The 21,069-nt window shown below is 31.2% G+C and overlaps 3 protein-coding genes across 4 annotated transcripts; 1 reads left to right on the forward strand and 2 right to left on the reverse strand.

Annotated features, from left to right (window-relative positions):
* Positions 1-561: 561 nt before the first annotated feature.
* Positions 562-2,176, reverse strand: LOC106755426 (F-box protein CPR30). Its single transcript, XM_014637575.2, has one exon. The coding sequence runs from the start codon at positions 1,957-1,959 to the stop codon at positions 772-774; it is 1,188 nt and encodes a 395-aa protein (XP_014493061.1). The 5' UTR covers positions 1,960-2,176; the 3' UTR covers positions 562-771.
* A 2,923-nt stretch (positions 2,177-5,099) lies between these two features.
* On the forward strand, positions 5,100-7,291 carry LOC106755428 (putative E3 ubiquitin-protein ligase RING1a). 2 transcript variants are annotated; one of them, XM_014637578.2, is made up of 6 exons: positions 5,100-5,370; positions 5,607-5,686; positions 5,775-5,935; positions 6,031-6,080; positions 6,397-6,471; positions 6,593-7,291. In XM_014637578.2, the coding sequence occupies exons 1-6, from the start codon at positions 5,126-5,128 to the stop codon at positions 7,071-7,073; spliced, it is 1,092 nt and encodes a 363-aa protein (XP_014493064.1). In that variant the 5' UTR covers positions 5,100-5,125; the 3' UTR covers positions 7,074-7,291. The 2 variants fall into 2 exon arrangements, with proteins under 2 accessions (XP_014493064.1, XP_022634022.1); XM_022778301.1 differs by having other exon boundaries at positions 5,616-5,686.
* An 868-nt stretch (positions 7,292-8,159) lies between these two features.
* On the reverse strand, positions 8,160-15,289 carry LOC106755436 (glucose-6-phosphate 1-dehydrogenase, cytoplasmic isoform). Its single transcript, XM_014637595.2, has 16 exons — positions 15,159-15,289; positions 14,435-14,641; positions 14,048-14,133; positions 13,535-13,601; positions 13,232-13,418; positions 12,462-12,619; positions 12,306-12,374; positions 11,551-11,609; positions 11,240-11,276; positions 10,664-10,735; positions 10,246-10,393; positions 9,998-10,093; positions 9,454-9,524; positions 8,892-9,007; positions 8,607-8,652; positions 8,160-8,526 (listed from the first exon to the last, which is right to left on the reverse strand). Exons 2-16 carry the CDS (start codon positions 14,609-14,611, stop codon positions 8,359-8,361), a joined length of 1,557 nt encoding a protein of 518 aa, XP_014493081.1. The 5' UTR covers positions 14,612-14,641; positions 15,159-15,289; the 3' UTR covers positions 8,160-8,358.
* Positions 15,290-21,069: the final 5,780 nt, after the last annotated feature.

Here is a 21,069-nt window from a genome sequence, read left to right on the forward strand (position 1 = left end):
AGGTGCAGGGTGAAACACCCTTTAGCTTTTACAAATAGAGGTAGTTTGGGGCCACCTTTCACATATGAAGCCCATCCTCATATATGCCTTTAGTCATAGCTAAGAGATTTTCATTGAGTAAACACGTAATTAATACATAATTAAATATATTATTAATATTTGTTTAACTAAATATATATTTCATACAAGATTAAATATATGATTAACGCTATTTATGTTTATTATCAATGTAAGTTTTCTAATTATTATTATTGCTTATAAGTTTCCTATCTACTATTTTCACTTAAAAGAACTTTAAAAAAAAAAGTGTTTAAATTTTGGAAAATATTAAAATTCTATAAAGACAAAACTACTAGGAAATTGTTTAATATTTTAAAAAATTTGCAATGAATAAGAATGTGTTTTCTCCAAACAATAAAACTACATCTTTTCCCTTTTCTAAACAGAAAAGTAAATACAATCTGCAAGCCACTATTGACTAAAGACTTTTAAGTGGAAAATTTTCCACAACTTGCAAAACAAGTAGAAATGACAAGTATTTCCTTTTCAACTTCAATGGCGTAACTCTAAAGGGAACCGATGCACATTCATGAATCAAAAGTCCAAAATTCTACTACAACCAGCACATGCTTTTGAACAATGAAAGCTGACATATTTATATATCCAATACAGCAACTTGTGACAACTAACTAACAGGGATGATCCAGAAGCAACAAAGCAAACAAACCAAAGAACCTAGTACTGTCTAAAAGCAACAAAGTTTTATATTTTCTAAAAAGAAATAAGATATTCACTGTCATGTAGCAGAGGGTCAGGAACCGAAGTACATGATAAACATTTGTGAAGTGAAACAAGACTTTCTGTATATTTTGCAGCCCTTATAGAATCATATTTTCCATAAACCTGAAGATCCCTTGTATTCTCCGAATCATAAAACACCAATCTTTCGTTGTTGTCCTTCCAAAGAAACCGATTGCCCCCATAAAACCCAACGAGCTTGTAAATAACTTGCACGGGTCCAACACTGCATAGCTTCACCCACGACCCTTCGTTCCAATAATCTCTCATCACCCAAACGTCAAAGTACTTTTCTGTGCCCCTCACCGGGTAAACAACAACACCAATTGAAGCAGATTCCTCAAAGGGTGCCAAAGTTGCAAACTTCTCGTCTGAAGAGTCGCGTATTCTTGGCACTTTTATCTTCCTGAAGGACTCATTGACCATGTCAAATGCTAGAACAACATCTTCTGAGACACCTGACTCTTCAACAAAACCCAACCAGTGGCAACAGTTGTTGGCATAAGTGTAGACCCGAGAAGAACCCCAAACTTCAATTGGGAGCGGAAGAGCAGCATCAACTTTTCCCCAAGAGTTTGAATTAAGGCTATACAACTCCGCTGTCCAATACCCAACTTGTCTTTCATCTGTTTCCTTCAACCATAGGTCTTTGATCACAACAACTTTGTAGTCATTGGTTCTTGGGTCGAATCCAAAGCCTGCATAATCTGTGAAAGAATAAGTCCCATGAGGACTTATGAAATGGGATTCAGGCAAAGCCTTGAACTGTCCCAATGAAGGGTTCATCAACACATTAGGGTTTCCTTCAAGGAAGTATATGCCATTGCAAGGACCCATGATTTCGGTCCAGTATTTGTAATCAGAGTTGTGCTCAAAGGGAGGGTTCAAAACATTGGACGAAACCACTTCTTTGGGGTCATTGACGTTCCAAGAAAGGACAGAAATGTATGTTTTGAGGCCAGAAAAAAAGGGTCTTCGAATGACCAAGAGATTTTCTTCTTGGCTCTGAAGATTGTTGTAGACAAGAGGGTAATTGGTAACAAAATGAGAATCAGTTATGAGATCTAACCAGGATTTGCAAACGCACTTGCATAGCAGCAAAACCTTCGCTGGCAACCTTGAGAACACGTTGGACACCAATTCTCGTGGCAAAAGCTCCATATCTTCTTTCAGCACTTGCAAATAGCAATGGGAATTCTCAATCGGAGTTTTGCTTCTTCTATATTCTCATTCATAACATACTCAATATTTAACTATGAAAGTGACTAAAGCAAGTGTAGCCATTTGTTTTATTTGTCTTCGTCTCAAAACGAATATGCTCGTCAAATTTGGCTGTCAATAAAATATCTTCAATTGATGTTACCTAAACGAAATTCAATAAATATTCTTGTGGAAATACATATATTTATGGATTTAACTACATTTTTTCTATTATTTTTATTACTTTATTTCATTGTTTTACCCGTGTGAATTACTTTGCAATTTGCACGCTAACTCGGTAGTTTTAGTAAGGCTTAATTTGCTAATACTAATGTATGCTGACCATGATTTATTTGTATCTTCTAGTTTCCGACTCAATAACATTTTAAATATTTTTTAATAAACATTTAATTAAATATATTAAACTTTATGAAGAATTTAAAATTTAATTAAGTTTTTATTTATTAGAATTATTAATTTTTCACTTTGAAATTAAAGACAAAAGGAAATTTGACCTTTATATATAAGAAAGGAAAGGAAAAAAAATTCTATTTCGGATTTGATAATTTTTTTTCAGTAATGGTGTACTTCTATGGATTATTCATAGTCAAAAGCAATAATCGATATTGTTGGAGACTTTGAGCATATCCATATTTAAAATAGTGGCTTTAAGATTCAACAGGGAACTATTTCATTAACGAATACAAATCGCTATTATTTGATAACATATAGTTATTTATTTATTTTTTCATAAAAGAAAAAACGAAAAAAGTAAAAAATATATATTTAGACTTGACTGAAAGGGGAAGATTTATTTTGAAAATATATATTTTCTAAAATTTATGAAAAGGAAGATTTAAAAAAAACGAAAAATAAATAGTAATTTGGACGATGTTTTTAATTTTATGAAAAATAAAGAAAGATTCAAAATTTGGAAAGAATATGTATCTGCATAAGGAAATATTTCAAATTCGAAGAGACTTTATTTTTCTAGTTTTATGTAGAAAAAATAAAATAAAACGTATATTTGTAGGGATATTTTTATAATATAACTTCAAAATTACTTTTATTTCCTTTTTAAATTAAAGCTATAAAATGAAAAATTAGGAAAGTTTAATTCATATGTGATGATATATCTCTACTCAAGGGACCTAAAACAAGAGAAATAGTTAGAAGAATCCAAAAAGACTAGGACACCTATGAGCATAGTATGTTCAAGTTGGAGTTCGTATGAGTTAACAATAAAATATAATAGATTTATTGATGGTTACTATTTGTGGATAATTAAAAAAATTCATCGGTAATAACATTCTTTGACAAACTATTGATGTGTATTGTTGTTACTACTAGGATTGTTGTTACTGTTAGGATTGTAGCTGGATATGGTGAGCTAGACTAGAGTGGGTTGTTATTGGGATGTTGTTGGAAGAAGAGGAAGTTGCCTTAGCCCATGTTGAAGATTTGAGGACAAATCCATTTCAAGAGTGTGGGAATGGTGGCAAATCTCCTAGTCATGGTCAAACACTTTCAAAAAGAGTGGAAGTCATCCTTGAAGATGATATCAACTTTACCTTGTGAATCACCTTTAGAGCCATCATGGAGTATAGCTTGAAGAGTAGTGTAGGTTGTTTAGGTCATTGTATTCAGTCATGTAGTGTAAGTTGCTTAAGGCTTGTATTAAGGCCTAATTAGCATAGAATTTTCCTTAAGTTAGACATCCAAACCAAGTGGAAAGTGTGTGTCATGTATCATGCTTTCATTAGAGAGGATTTGCTTTTAGAAGTGGCCACATGACATGCTAGAATTGGAGAGGTTTTGCTTTATGAGTGGCCACTTGTCCTTTTATCATTTCAGAGGATTTGAACACTTGTCTCCATCTTAAAAGGCCTCCAAATTCAGCCAAGCCTTGTCCTTTAGGGTTTCCTTTTGCTTTGAGGGTTGTAGGAGACACCCTTGCTTATATAAAGAGATACCTCCACCATTGTAATCATCTTGGAAGTTTATTAATGTTATGCTATCCAAATTTGACCATACATTTCCTAGATCAAGACTAAAGCAACCCTAGAGGTCCCTTTAGTCACTTTCCTCCTTGAGTTGGCCTCACCTCTCATAGAGCCATCAAATACTACACCACCACCACCATATCTCCTAGAGATCATGAGCTTCTACATAATCCACACATTAGATCATCATCCTTAGACCATTTACCACCACATTTCCCTATCATCTATCCAGGAAAACACCCCTTCATGCACATCTCTTAGCTTTGGCCTAACTTAACATAAAAAGGTTGCTATCACTTCACTCAAGCCTTCATCACACAATTTCCACATCAATTCGTTGCATCCAATGTTCATTCCGTTGCTTCTCTATTTGGTTAGCTTATATCATGCTACAAAGCTTGAAGGAGCTTCCATCAGTACACTATTTTTAATTTTATCTACTTGAATATAATATAAGATAGGTTGTAAGTTTATAAATTAAGTTAAAATATGAAAAATTATAAAACTTTTATATCAAAATTTGAGAGTTCCTTTATTTATATATATATATATATATATATATATATATATATATATATATATATAGAAAATAATAATAATTAAAGAGAAATATTATTATTAAATAAAAATTATGGATGTTAAAAAGGAAAAAGATCTTTTTTTTTAGTTTGATATTACCTTATATGCATGTTTAAAAAATATGAAAGAAGTTAAAAAAATTACATTATGCAATCGATAATTTAAGTTTATAAATATGTTAATGTTATTTTTTTCTCTTTAAGAGAAAAGTTTATTTAAATATATTATTCATTTTCTAAAGTAAATTGTGGAATTTGATAATTCTGAAATTCGATACTTTTTATGTAATGAAATGAACTAATATATGATTATTATCCGTTTCTCAATTAAACTTTTTCTTACAATTATAAAAAAATCATTCTAAATTCTAAACATTATATTGCAATTACAGTGATAAACTAGCGAAAATGGAAAAATCACATCACATTATTGCTCTACAAAATATAGCCGTTAGGGTGGCCAAACCACAAAGCAATTCAAAATAAGTAGACCGTTGTATAAATATAAAAATTCAAAACAATTGTCGGTACTGTGTGAGTGTGCGAATGGCAGTTAACGGAGAACAGAAACGCAGCCCCAGAAGCCAAAAGATCCCATTAGCAGATTCCAATGTCCAAAACATGGCGACCCTTTTATCCCCAAGGTTCAAATCTGCAGCTGCTATGGCTGGTTGGGATGAAGAAGCACTGTTATTGGCCAGCCTCATCGTTGAAGACACGCCAGTTAGAGATTCCAAGCACAAGAAACGCTCTCTTTTGAGTTCCAGTTCGCCATCCACCAACTCATCAAGGTAGTGTCTCTTTTTTTCTCGACAAAACTTAGATGCAATTTTCATAACATAGGTTACCAATGTTACCCTCTAGTGCAAAATGAAAAATACTTTGAGATGAAACTTTAATATTGATCGAAGAGCCTATCAAAAATACCTATCAATTATATTCTTTTTTCTTCTTTTTTGTGTGTTTTTGTCATTCTTTGTCTTTTTTCTTGGTAAAGATTTTTTTTTTTCTCAATAACTGGTTTTAGGATACGTAGATCTTGGAGGACTTCACAACAACCAATCCCTGTAATTCTTGATCTTGATGCAGAAGAAACTCCCAAAAAGGGTGATTTCACTATCTTAGAAGTCTCAATTTTATAGTTGTTTGCTTTTTTGTGTTCTCTTGTGTTGTGACTAATTGCTTTGATGAACAGAAAGTGGGAGAAAGAAGAAGGTAGAAAGGGATTCTGTTAATAACGAGGGAAGAAAAGGAGGAGGGGATGGGAATGAATCCAAAGAGAAGAACCCGGGTGCCCCTTCTTCTAGTTCTGCTTTACCCTTCATTGATAAACTTAGGGACGAGCTTTCCTGTGCTGTAAGAGCCCTATGATGTTTATTGGTGCTGATTTTTATCTAGTTTCATGTTTTTTTGTTTCGGTATGAATGTGACGTGTATATGTTTTTTTGCAGATTTGTTTGGAAATATGCTTTGAGCCAAGTACCACTCCTTGTGGTCACAGGTAAACACCCAACCAAGCTGAACTTTTTCTTTGATCCATTCAAATCGCTAGAATTTCCCAATTTAATAGATTTCTGTCAAGAAATCTACAATTGTTCATCCTTTGCAGAAGTTTATTCTAGAAAAAATCCTTTAGGGGTACTCAATTTAATTTTTAATATATTACAGAATCTACAAATTTTCAGCTATTTCGGAAACTAATTATAACATTATGAACTCCTACATTTCTGGTGTGAATACAGTTTTTCAGCTATTGCAGACAACTATGTTAGTAATTTTTTCTTGGGGTAACAAATTTAAGTTTTAAAATTTTGCAGCTTCTGTAGAAAATGTCTACGATCTGCTGCAGACAAGTGTGGCAAAAAGTGCCCCAAATGCAGGCAATTAATAAGGTGTTACTCTATTACTTTTCTTTGACTTTACAAAAATATATGTTTTCAATTCACTTCTGTCCCAGAAGCATTCTAAATAGGCGGCTTATTTATATATATAATCCCTCTTGATGAATTGCAGCAATGGACGATCATGCACTGTAAACACAGTCCTCTGGAACACAATCCAGCTGCTGTTTCCCCAAGAAATTGAGGCAAGAGAAGCAGCCGGCTCCTTGAAGAGTCGCCAACAAGCTCAAAATCTGAGTCCTGAAACAGCATTTTATGCTAACCTAAGGAATACAAGCAGAAACAATTCAAGGAAGAGTGTGGCAGTGACATCAACAACACAGGAGGATGAGGATGCTGCATTGGCTAGAAGGTTACAGAGAGAAATTGATGAAGAAAGCCCGGGAACAACTCGAATGAGGACAAGAAGAGGGGTTTCTACTAGCCAACATCAGGATGCAGCTTTGGCTCTAAGGTTGCAGAGAGAAGAGTTCATCCAAACTTTTAGGGGGAGTAACCCGGAAAGGCTACCTTCACCATCTTTTGCAAGAGCAAATTTGAGGGCTATGGCCTCAAGAGCCATGAATCCTAGGACTCGTGACAGAAGAAGATAATCCTAGGGTAAATGTACGGAAAAATATTTTGAACCATAGAGACCGTTGTAACTGTTTTAGTTAATTATCGTGATCTTTGTGTATTTGGTTTTCAAACTGAACTGTGCAAACTCAACATAGTTAACTAAAAATTCTGATTTTAGAGAGACTGTTGTATTGATGACCATGGAGCATTTTAATAATCATTTATATTTTAAGTGCATTGTTTTGGTTTTGAATTGAGGGTTCAAACTAAATTGTGCAAACTCTACCAGCATTCTGAATTCTGATGTTTCTGAGTCATCTTATTTTGTCTATGTTTGCAAATTTCATCAACTAGTACATTAACACCGACAGTGCTTAAAGGTTGTAAAAGCAAAAACAGTTTTGTTCGAGTCCCGTTTTATTGTGAAAAGGATGATTATATCATAAGACTTATACATGTAATGATAAAATCTATTAGTATTTGAAAAACTTAAAAATTTACTCTGCATTAATTATTGTGAAATATACTTTTACTAAAATGTCTGTGTATAATCTGAAATTTTAAATACATTTTTTATATAATTTTCTTTAAAATATTATTTTTGTTATAATAATGTAATAGGAATGTGCAAAAAAGTCTTTCTATCCACTTCGAGTATTTCGTGTTCTAGAATAAAATTAAAATATATTTATGACTAGTGGATGATTGATTTGCTTGCTATAGATTTTAGAATGGTTAAATATGATTTTTATCTTTTAATTTTTAATAAAAATTGGAGTTAATTTTTTAAAAAACTTTAATCTAATTTAATCTCCTAACTATAAAATAAATATATCTAATTTTTTTAATCAAATTTGATAAATTTATTTAACTTTTCAAACGTATTCATAATATTTGAGTTTTTCACATATAAAAAAACACGTTAGAAGTCAACTAAACTTAAACAAAATGGTTAAAAAGATTATATTAATGTATTTTTAAAGTTGATGAACTGTGAATAATTTCAATTTTTACTAAAATTTAAAGTGACTAGATGAAAACATATTTAACTCAATTTAGAATAGTAATGATCCTGCGTGCCTTGGACACGTCAGACCGAAATTAACAGATGATGCCATTAGTAGTATAGTAGAAAGACTTCATTTTCCATTTATTTTGCATCGAAAGACAAAAATCTATTACACAAACTGCGTCAAAACACTCTTAACATAAATTGAAATGCTTGATGCACATCCATGAGGAGTGCTTCATAGGGAACTCTCTCAAGCTTATTGTGAATTCATGACCAACTAAAACTTCATTTTATAACATTTGCTCACTCTACAAGGTAGGAGGGATCCATATATAGCCATGTGTTTGAACATAGCCAGCTTTTTCAAGTAACTGATCTGCTTCTGCAGGACCTCTGCTTCCTGGTTTGTAAGGGATTGGCTTGAACTCCCCATCATCAATTCTGTGCAAAAGTGGGGTGAAGATTTGCCACGATGCCTGATAAGACAACCATAAAGCCATTAAGCTTGTGAAGCAAACACTTTTGCAATACTCTATCAAGCGTGCAATCATCTTACCTTCAACTCATCTCTCCGGACAAAGTGTTGCTGATCACCTCTAATTCTGCAAAAAACAATCCAATTTCCGTTGTTATTCAATGTTCGTCTATTTGTTTCTGACAGCAGAACATATTTCTAAGTAATGCAATGCTTGTAGTTCTATCACTACTGCTCGGTGGACTTCTGTGTATCAAGATATGTATAAGAATAGTTTACAAAGGACCTCTTATACATCCATCTCCATCAGTATTACGCTACAAACCATTGACAAGCTGTAACTATGAACAAGGAAAAGGAACATACGTGTCAAGAATTAGGCGTTCATAAGCCTCTGGAATGGTTACCCCTTGATACCGTTGTCCATATGACAAGTCAAGTTCACTTTGAACTGCAGACATCTCTAGTCCAGGTTGCTTGACCTGCATGATAAGCATTCAACAAGTCAGTTCATAATATTTATTTTATTTGACCATCAAGTATTTCTTCATGTGTTATTTGACAGAAAACTAGTAGATGGATGAACTTCAATAGTTTGGAAAATAGATTTGGTCTAAGCAACAGAAACAAATCAAGCATATTATTCTATTTACGTTTGTAGAAAAATAATTATTCTAAACTCTGTTGTGAAATATATATATATATATATATATATATATATATATATATATATATATATATATATATATATATATATATATATCCAGTACACGAACATTCATCCTATAAATCAAAGTCCTTCTTTCAGTGCTCTACTTCAGAACCTAAATAAATTAATATAACATATAAAAGAGAACTGTAACAATGAATCAGATCAAACAAGTGGCATGATCAATCTCATTATGGGACATTAGAAGGGCTGCCTCACCGTAAGCTTCATGTAAATAGCTTCAGAAGGCTGGAGGCGGATGACAAACTCATTTCTCCCCTGCTTTTGACCTAAAATATTGAAATTCAGAGTCATGTTTATACTAAACTGGTATTTTTTATGAAAATGAAGAATATATTCAAGCAAACATTGATATTAATAGTCTGTGTATTCATACTGGACAAACACGTAAAGAATAGGTGTCTCCTTTGTAATTGTGGAATATGGAGATGAAATCACCCATCTAAAATTTATCAGTTTCCACTGAAATAAGATTAGTTTAGAGTGAAAATATGTTTGAGTAGTGCAATAATCATCAATGTCAAATGTTGCCAACTTCTTCAAACAGAAGAAACAAGGGATAATCTTTTCAATCAAGACAACAAACAACACACCAAGATGCAAAAGACATCCTCCAAGACTATCACGACTCATCACAAAAAACTAGAATGATAGGAGCCAATAAATGCAGACAGTATTTTATTGAAAACCCAGAAAATATCACCAAGCCAAAACATGTTAAAGTTATATTATTGTGACATACACTTGAAAATATCACCAGGAACGTCCTTGAATTGGACCCGTATCTCAGCCTTTCTAGAATTTAGGGCCTTCCCTGCTTTTAGTATGAAAGGAACACCTGATGCAAAAGAGAAAAAAAATTATAGTTCTTTTAGGCACTAGAATGAATTTGAACTTCATTTACTCTCCAAATATATAGCATCAAAGAAATTAAAAGATACTCCAGTATCCTATTTCTTTTTGGTAAGAAATGCTGAAATTTCATCTGACCTTCCCATCTTTCATTGTGAATTCGCAGAACAACAGTAGCAAATGTTGGGGTATTTGACTCGTCAGGCACAGTTGGGTCATCTTTATAGCCTTCATATTGTCCCAGAACAACCTCGTCATCTCTAATAGGGAGCACTGATTCAAGAACCTGCACTTTTCATATCAACCCGAAAGAGTTATCTATAGAGGCTTCCATGACTTATCTCAAAAACTAGGTAGCCATAAAATGCAACATGAAAAATCTCAGTATACGAGTTACTAAAATATCCCTCTGATGCAGCGCTAGTATGCAAAATTAAATTTAAAAAGAGAGCAAGAGATTGGTACTGATATTGATTACTTAGCGTTGGGATTAGATAGGAGGAATAAACGAGAAGTGATTAATAATTCCAGTAAAATTTAATGGAAAGAGGCACACCTTCACTTTCTCATCCCGAATGTGCTCAGGCTTGAGAGACACTGGTTTTTCCATAGCAACCAAGCAAAGAACCTGAGTTGGTAGAAAAATAAAGAGCAAAATATATTTGGTTGATGAATTTCTGATGAATTCATTAATGGATACCATTTTGCATTTGGAATTTCTTTAGTACATTATAAAAATAAATTTTAAGTGACGGTTTTAAGATATTCAGCAAATCAAAAGCATCGGCACAAGGCTTTCCACAGTTCAATCTTTGAATTACTAGTTTGAGTACTTTCCTTTTATTTATCTTTTCAAATGCCAAAGTTTCCTTCAGTGCACATTAAATAGTTAACAGTTGTAGTTTCAATCACTGCTTATAAAATACTTATTTGAACATTGTAGCACTGAAGATTTTATGCCAAAATTTGGTTATATATCAAGCACACCCTTAACAAAATTTCAACCGTCGATAGACGTGAATTCAAGTATTATTGTTGTATCTCATTATTCATTAGAAGTTCGTACTTCACAATACAATCATAATTATAAAAGCCAGTATATGAAATTCTTTCATTAAAATCAGGGCATCACCTGCAGCAGATGGTTTTGAATAATATCTCGAATAATTCTGCAAAATAAAAAACACAGTAAATTGACGATTTTGGTTCCTTTACTGCAATAAATAATTATAACATTTTAAAAATAATTATTGAAAAATCCACCAAAATATTTCAACCACGGTAGATACTAGGAACAAAATTAGAAATTTCTTTCAATATCAGCAACTAAAATAAAATTGGCAAGCAGAAACTTGTTTTCTTTCATTATCATTTCATTCCATAATCTACAATTGGAAATCACTAGTATTAGAGAACTTCGCTTAATCAAATTTCCGCACATACCCATACTGGTCAAAATATCCTCCACGGCCTTCAGTTCCAAAATCCTCTCTGAAAACTATCTGCAATACAGTTAACAGCCCATTCAAGTTTAAAAGAATGGCTTACCAACTTCGGTAATGAAGTAGTTAAATGGATAAGGCAACAAAGACAGTTAAGCCATATTTGAGATGGTTGTAAAACATGAAGAATGAAAAAAAGGTGGATAGATATGATAGGGCAGACTATGAATTGCCAGAGTTTGACAAGCAATACCTTTCCTAACTTCACTTGTGTAGATATTTAGAGATATTTTTCTAACTTAATATATCTAACAAATTATTTATATGCCATAAGAAATATTAGTTATTTATAATTGAATAATGATATTTTCTTTTCTAGGTAAATCAATAATCAACTATATCGCATACTTATTTTCATTATCTTTTCTGTCTTTATTCAAGGGCTTAAAAGTCTATAAATACATATCCATCTCATGAACTTCTCTTATTCACTTTTATATTCATATATTCTATAATTTTTCTTGTTCTTAATGACTCAATTTTGGAGAATCTTCTACAAATAAATCTCTTCTTGGTCTTCACCAACAACTCTGCAATCAATTTTTAGAAGTACAAATTTGGTTTCTCATGAATACCACCTTTTTCCATATCGGGAGAACCATGCTTATTTTCGGTAAGAACAAGTTGAAAGGAGAAAATTTAATTAATTAACTCTTAACCCAAAATTGTAACTCTTCAACAATCAAAAATTCTCACCTGCACATTGTCAATGTTGTCACGGTTCCAAAGAGGCAAGAAAAACCGATTTGCAAAGCGAAGCACCAACTGCCAGGGTACGTTAAATGAAAATGGATTAATCATCGGACAAAATCCATGAAACAAATTAGAAGCCATTGTGTAATTATTAAATACCAAATTCTGCACTAGTTCCTTTCCCAAGTAGTGATCAATACGGTAAATCTGTGGTTCCTCAAACAACTTTCCGATCTCAGTACTGAGTTCCTCAGCAGATTGTAGATCCCTACCAAAAGGTTTCTCAACAACAACACGCGTCCATCCACCAAGATCAGCTAAGAAAAGGAACCAGATGCAGCCATATCAATACAAACAGAATTAGATTTGTGGATAATAGATAGAAACCTTGAAATGTAAAGGAATATAGTAAAAACAACTGTTCTCGTCACAAAAAATTTTAGTCTGTGCTGATAAAGAAATGGGACTGAAGATGATTTGAAGCCAAAAATCCGTTTTGCAAATGCTAGCTGCCTAACAAAAAGTTCAAGTTTTTTTCATTATTCTTTCCTATTATCTAAAAACTATAAATATAATTCAGCCACCAGTAGCTATCTTGTGAAGCCAAAATCTTATACCAACCACTGGAAGGAGCTATATCTCTAAGCAATAACCTCTATTAGCACCATTATTGTCAGGGAAAAGATCTTGCAGGAAAGTACACAAGTATCCTATATTTAAATAAAAGTATAAGAGCTTCTTAAAGTAGATCCTGTGGTTCGGAGAAGACTACTGTTTGACCAAGCATTAGTACCAACAATTGTTGAACTATGGATCACTTTTGCGATCCTATCCACGACCCTCCCTCGATATAAAGCAAGTGGTCCTTTAAAATATTTGCAATCGAAAAGGTAATTATCAATATCATTCATTCTATGATAGAAACTTACATTTATTCATGCAACAAGTCTTGATCATCTTGCAAACAGATGGATATACAGAAGGGGGAAGAGCAAGATAGAAAAGCCTCCGAGATAATCCCTCTACACTGTTTTTCAAATATTCATGCTCTGAAATCTCTTTATCCAACAGGCGAAAGCCATCCTCAGAATCATAAGCGCCAGATACATATTTGATCTAAAAAGAAGCCATGGGGAGACAGGGAATCATAATTTTAAATCAACCAAAAACAGGGTTACATGTGATCAACATAATATTAGTAAAATGGTTCAAGACAACCAAATAGCACTAACCAGTTTTGAAAACTTCTCTAAATCCTCCAACTGTTGGGGGGATACACCTTTTTCAGGAACAAGATAACTGCACATCAAATCATATTTTGCTAGGCTTAGAAATAGTTTAAACATGTATCAAGAGAATACTTGAGCTAATAGGACAGGATGAAGCATACGGTAAAACAACTTGGTGAAAGAAGCACATAACTGTTCACAGAACAAATTTCACAATAAATTGTTTGGCTAAAAAAAAATAAAGATAAGTATGCTGTATTAACTACTTCCACAATTTAAAGGACAGAACTGCAATTGCAAACACAATCCAGTAACATCAAATCAACATCAACAGTTCTGAAGTTGAAGGCTCCAAGTGGTATATATATATATATATATATATATATATATATATATATATATATATATATATATATATATATATATATATATATATATATATATGTAATTTATTTACTATTCACAGAAATCTCTAGAAAAGTATATATACACTTTTATTTTGACAAAAAGTCTCACCTCCGCAACCGGTTTCTCAATTCATCATCAGAGATTTTTGTCCTTGCATAGCCAAAAATATGAACTTCGTCTGGTGGTAGGAATCCCTGCGAATAAGGACGCTAAAAGTTGGAAATAGTTGCTTTAAGAAAACAATTTTATAAAATATTCCAAGATATTTTCCACAAAATGAAGAATTAGTAATTGACATTTAATTTTGAATCAGAAACATGAAGAACAAGTGAATAAAATCTTTCACACAAAAGTCTTGGTATTATGAAACACATTCTGCAATGAGTCCCTTAATCTGGTATCAGTTCCATGATCATCAGCACTTAATATTCCTCACTTGGACAACTGTTATCAAAAGCTAATCAGCATTATCCATCAATCAAAATTCTGCTTTACCTGTCGATATAGGTGGAAAAGTGCGGGAAAAGTCTTCTTCTTAGCAAGATCACCGGAAGCACCTAGTACAACTATAGAGAGTGAGCCAGTTTCAGGTACATTTCCTGGCTCTCTTGCTATGGTGGATTCACTGTCAAAGCTAGCTCTTCGTTCAATGTGCCATTCACTTGTTCCCATCTTCTAGAAACACTGAAATTACTTGAACCACTGAAATAAATTGGTAATTAGTATGATCTAATTAGTATCTGATAAGAAATTATATGCTAATATCTAAAAAAGATTCTATTGATAAAGATAAAATGAATAATGATATGTGCCCATAATTGAGAAAGCAACAGGGATGATGATCTGATTACCCATAACATGCATCCAAAAGAGCAATTTGAGAAAGTATCACCAATCCAAACAGTAAAAAATAAAAACATCCAAATAAATACCCTTTGGAATGGTGAATACAGTGATTTCAGTCCAATCTCAGACATTACTCACCAAGACTAAAATATCATATTCTGAAACTCACCCAGAAGGGGGTAAAAACAGTAAAAGCAATGAGAATCCAGAATAGCAAAAACAACTGGAATTTAGATTAATCTTGAAAGCAAAGAGAGAAAAAAAAAAAAGGATCAGGAAGAAAGAGATTTTGCATGTGGAAAGATAAAAAAAAATCATCATGAAAAAAGGGGTGATTCTTCACCAGACATGCAAGGAAGAAGAGGGGAAGTACCAAGTGATGGAGAGTTAGCTGAAACAGTGGCTGATTTTGATAAGGCTGTGTTGTTTGAGAGAGAGAATTGAAAAGGAGAAGAGAGTCTTTTAAGGCTGGAAAACTCAAACAGTTGCTGGTTTTTTCACCAACTATCTCTGTAGTTATTGTTGCCAATGTCAGCTCATCGGTCAGAGCCCTCATTGCTGACGCATATTTAGTCTTTTACTTATTTCCACATTTTCTCCAAACTTTCTTTTTTTCTGTTCAGACCCCTATTTTGGATCATGCGGATAAAGTGTTTTACGAATAAAGAAATAATTGTTTCTGTACAAGATCGCACTGTTAATTCTTTTCACTGAAACATATGCTTCTTTTTGACATGTTCAGACTAACTACTAACGGTAAAAGTTAAATTTTATTTATCTTCTTTGATATAAATTAATGAGAAATTAGTTTGCAAGAAAAGAAACATGAATTGAAAATAATCTACGTGTATATTATAAATCATTTGAAAAACTAATTTTTAAAAATTTTTATAAATTAACTTATGTAATAATTACATTTTAGTTTATATAAAAGTATTTTACCTTTTATAGTTAAATTTTTAATGTATGTATTTGGTCACACTTTATCAATATTTTTATTTAAATAGATATTTTTATTTCTTAAATTATTTTTTTGTTTTTAAAAAAATATTTGACTCTAGAACCCAGTCTTGTTCAAATGATAAATTTGAATGACACAATCTTATAAATATAGAATCACAGTAAAAAATACTTCTTTCTAATCACTTTAATAATCATTACACATTTCTATACTAAATTCATTCTTAATGCAATTTAGATTTGAATTCAATTATTGTGATAATAAAAATTAATTAGTTTAAATGAAAAATTATTATACAATATTTTTAATGTGTTAAAAATATCTTTAATTAAATTTATGAAAATAAAACAAGTAAAAGTGATCAAAATTAAAATTAAAATTAGTAGTCTTTAAATATAAAGTTATTTTCTCTTAATAAAGTATGAAAATTAATCTTAGAAATATAAATTTTTAAGATAAATTTATGCACATGAAAAAACGAAATATAAGAAAAGGAAGATGGAGAAATTATTTCCTAATATGCTTCTAATATAATAGAAGAAAAATACAAATAATTAACTTTGAAATATAAAATTATTTAATATGTTGTTTATTTACTTTCACTTGCCTCATTGAAATTTTCAATACATTTATTACATTATCAGTGAAAATTAAAATGATTAAAATCTTTAATAAGTGCAGGGGGAGAATGAATGCGATGGACAGTTCTAGGCATTTCTGACAAAACTGGTCCCACTGCACTGAAAACATAAAATTCATAAATAAAATTAAGAGATAAAAATAAGAGAAAAATATTTATTAAAAAGTTAAAAAAATCAAATTATCCAATCTAAAAGTATTGTCTAAAATTATTCACATTATTATATTTAAAATCAAATTTTAATTTATGAAATTGTAATATCATATGATTTTATATTTTATAAATTAGATTTTACTCATTATTGTATCTAGTTAAAATTATCAAATAAAACTTGAAAATCATCATAATCATGAGAAAAAAATAAAATTGTATTGATCTTATTTTCATGAAATTGTTTGTTGTATCTTTATTCATTTGTTTTAGCTATAAACTCAGTTTAAATAAAATTTAAATATACTTAAAGTTATACATTTAAAATTTTATCTTATTTCAACTTAACATATTTCAATTAAAAAACAATAAAATAAAGTTCGCTATTTTTTGTTCTGTAACATTTACTCACTTTTTTAATAAATGGAGTGTCAATTAAAATAAAAATTCAAACCGAAATTTAAATTTATAAATACTTTTCTATTACATTTTTCTCCTTCTTAGTTAAATTAGTTTCAATTAAAATCAAATTAATATATATATATATATATATATATATATATATATAATTTCATAATTTATAATTTTATAAATCTTTTATAATTCTAAACATAATTTAAATTTTAAATTATTAACTGATCACCACTACCATACCACTACCATATAGGTTGTAATAAAGATATACATTTAGGTAAAAAGCTCATAAGTATAATATAAATAATATAATATATGAGGTACATTAATTACATTTATTAATTATCTTTTAATGCATTTAATGACTCGAGTGTTAGATTGTCTCGTATAAGTACAACTCTTATTTGGTTTAGGGAGACTGACTATTTTAACATCCCAATTTGGGATGTCACGATTAGAAGTAAAATTTTAAATAATTTAAAGCATAATATCATTACGAAAATCTAAATTCAATAAGTCTTTACAATAAGCCAAAACTAAACCATAATTATAATTAATTACAAAATAAAACTCCAACTAAATAAGTTTATTCAAAATACACACATAAATTCCTTAACTCTCTCAACCAACTCATCATGCTATACAAAATCCGAAATTATCCGCTCCCATATAAAAACGATCATTGTAAGTAGAAACCACAACCACAAAGAAAATGTAAAGGTGAGCTAACAGAAAACAATACAAGATAATACACAATAATTTCATTCTCCACATTATTCAACTATCCATCCGTAATCCTCAAAGCAACCATATTCACATCAAACAAAAAATGTTACCACAAACACTCGTGGTCTATCCCATATACCCTACCATACCACATGTTCATTAGAAACGACACTCAAACCTATTTTCTTCCTGCATCGTTGGATTTACTAGGTACAATGAAACGACCCCACAACAACCTGTCTAAACCTCAAACATATACAACCAACGACACACAATACAATCATGTTCAAACATCACACAACTCGACAATAAAACAGAACAACACATTCAACAACACCTACGACTCAACAATCATCACAAATAACTCGACCGAATGCACACAACTTGACAATCATAACAAATAAAAATTTAACTCAAATCATCATGTACACATAAGAGCAACAATGTAAGAATAAGAAAACAAAATAAAGAATGTAAGCTACCCTTACAACATCATCATAAATTGATCAATGCATTCAAAATAATACCAAATCAAACATCAACTTAACTCAATTAATCATGTACACATACAAACAAGGCAATAAAAGAAACAAAAAATAATAATAAATCAAGAATCAAGAAATCAAGAATATAAGAAATCAAGAATGTAATCAATCAAGAATGTAAGCTCCCTTTACCTAGGTTTCCCACTAAAACTTTTTCCTAAAATAAAAAGTGCCATTCAACAACACCCATGAGCTTTTACAGACCTTCACTTGATCAAACTCTCACTCTCACCTTCAAATTTTATATCTTTCTTGTCAGAGTTTCTATCTTAACATTATATATATATATATATATATATATATATATATATATATATATATATAAAGAGGAGTTTAATATAGTAACAACTATGTATAATTTGATTTCCTTTGTATTGAATATACATATAAGGTACTCTATTTATAATAGAAGAAATATGAGCTGTTTCGAGGTGGTTGGAGGTCCCTTAAAACATTCCAAGTTGTCTCGAAGACCAAACGAACCTTGAATATTGGACGGATTCATTGAAGGTCGGACGGTCACCTGTGAGGGTCGGACGATTACCTGTTGAAGGTCGGACGGTTAATACTCCAAGTTGTTCGTTCTCCCTCCTCCTTCTCCAAGCCAGGCAGGCAGACACCTAATTCGTTCTCCCTGCTCCTTCTTCAAGCCGAGCAGGCATATACCTATCAAAGGCACTCCGACGCTCAAGTCACTATAAGTGATGTGTGGTGTGCATAATGTTCAACGTGGTCTGAAGTCATACCTGAGACCTTTATTTATACTAGTTGTAATGGGCTTTTACCTTTTGTGGGTCTGATGATGGCCCAACCATGCCTTAACCTCCATTAGGGGCTTTAATGAGCTATTATTGTTTATGATCTAACCATGCGGGTCGGCCGATGTGATGGATGGTAGGCCTGGGTTGTCGGTCTAATAGGTGACCTAGATGCTCGACCTGGGAAGAGTCGTTCGGCCCAGGTTGTCGGTCGGTTTGACAGGTGGTCGTCCTGGGTGTTCGGTCGGCCCTGGGTGGTCGGCCTGGTGGTCGTTCGATCGAACCTGGGTGGTCGGCCTGGTCGCCATTCGGCCTGAGAGAACCGTTTGGTTCCTATAGTTGGAAGGACCGTACGGTACATGAGCTATGTTCAAAATACTAATAAAGAGTAATAACAAGCTAACTAAAAATAAGAGATAAAGATAAAATAAAAATAATATATATCTAAGATATCTAACATAAGGTATACCTAACCCAATTGGGTTTATTTTTCTAAATACTTATAAAAGTCCATTATTTTCATAATACAATAAAATAAAATTATCTTTAACTTAATTGATTCGGATAAGTTCCTACATAATATATTCTATCTTAATATTATTATTTGTCAATAATACCTCAAGATATTTTTTAATTTGTAAATGTATCTAGTATATAACAATATTCAAAAATATCTTTTAAAATATCTAACCATATCTAATAAGGATTTTTCTAATTAAATAAAATTTTCCCAGATTTATACTTTTAGAAGATAAAATAAATCTTTTAAATAAAGATAACAAACTATTAAAATTTCTAGAATTTTACATTTTTCTACCAACAATAATTTTCGTCCATCAAAATATATTTACAAAAATAAATGTATGAACACATTCACACGTAATCACCAATACATAATAAGAAGCTCTAAAAAAGTGTATTATTTTTCACTTCTGTAATAATTATCTTTTATTATTTTAAATAACGACTCTCACAAGTATTACATTTTCTTAATATCTAATTTTTCAAGATCTTACAACTTCCTAAAGTTAAAGCTTGGAATATTTGAAGAGCTTAAAGTTGTAGTCTTCAAAAAAATATATTTAAAGAACATATACCAACGAATCAATAGTAAAATTTTTATTTAAAATAATATTTATGAGTTTTTTTTTAAAACAAGAGAATATAAATAGTAAAGTGGGATTTTATAACAGTAAAAAATAAAAAATATAAAAAATACGTTGACTATCCAACTCTAATATTAATTATAATCTTAAATGATCAAAGGAATACAATTAAAACATTTTTTAAACTTATTAAATTTATATTAATTGAGAATGATAGTTCTCATTCAATATTTCTTAATTTTATACACTTAAAGCATTTTTAAATTACTTCAGTAAAAATATACATTAAAGATAATAACAAAGTTTACATATAAAAAAGTAGTTGAAATTTGATTATATTTAAGTTTAACGCATTTTTTTTACCTTTTATTTGTGTTTAAAAGGAGCAAAATAGCATTTCATCTTTGGAAACTATTTCTCATGTTTGATTTATACACTTTATTAAGAATAATCAGTTTGTGGATGCTAAAAGGTGTATTAAAATCTAATACTTAGAAAGATAACAAAACTAATAGATTTATAAATTATTTGATGTGATAAGAAGAGGGGTATAAAAAGAAAATATAAAGGTTTAATAGGTTTGGAGGTTCTTATTTGTGCAAATTTGAGTCAATTAGGTCCTCCTATTTTGAAAAGGCTCAATTGAATCTCTTCTTATGTAAAATTGAATCAATAAAATCCTCACCGTTAAATCTTTGTAGACGACGTTAAATGTTTTAGTTGTGGCATAGTGAGGTGGCATTTGATAACCACATGTAAGGCCAAATTTATTTTAAGATTTAAATAAAATACCTGTTACCTCTCTCACGCCTCAAAGTTTTTTTCTCTCTCCTTCTTTCACTTTTCCGGTGAAATCAAACGAGCACCAACAACTTCACCAATTAAAGAGGCCAAATTTAACGTAATATCATTCATTTTAGCAACCAGGTAGTCATATACGTTCTTCCTGTACTCAGACAGATCCATTACCCTCTGTGCAAATTG

The sequence above is a fragment of the Vigna radiata genome, unplaced genomic scaffold (assembly GCF_000741045.1).
Source record: "Vigna radiata var. radiata cultivar VC1973A unplaced genomic scaffold, Vradiata_ver6 scaffold_259, whole genome shotgun sequence".
NCBI classification, from domain to species: domain Eukaryota; kingdom Viridiplantae; phylum Streptophyta; class Magnoliopsida; order Fabales; family Fabaceae; genus Vigna; species Vigna radiata.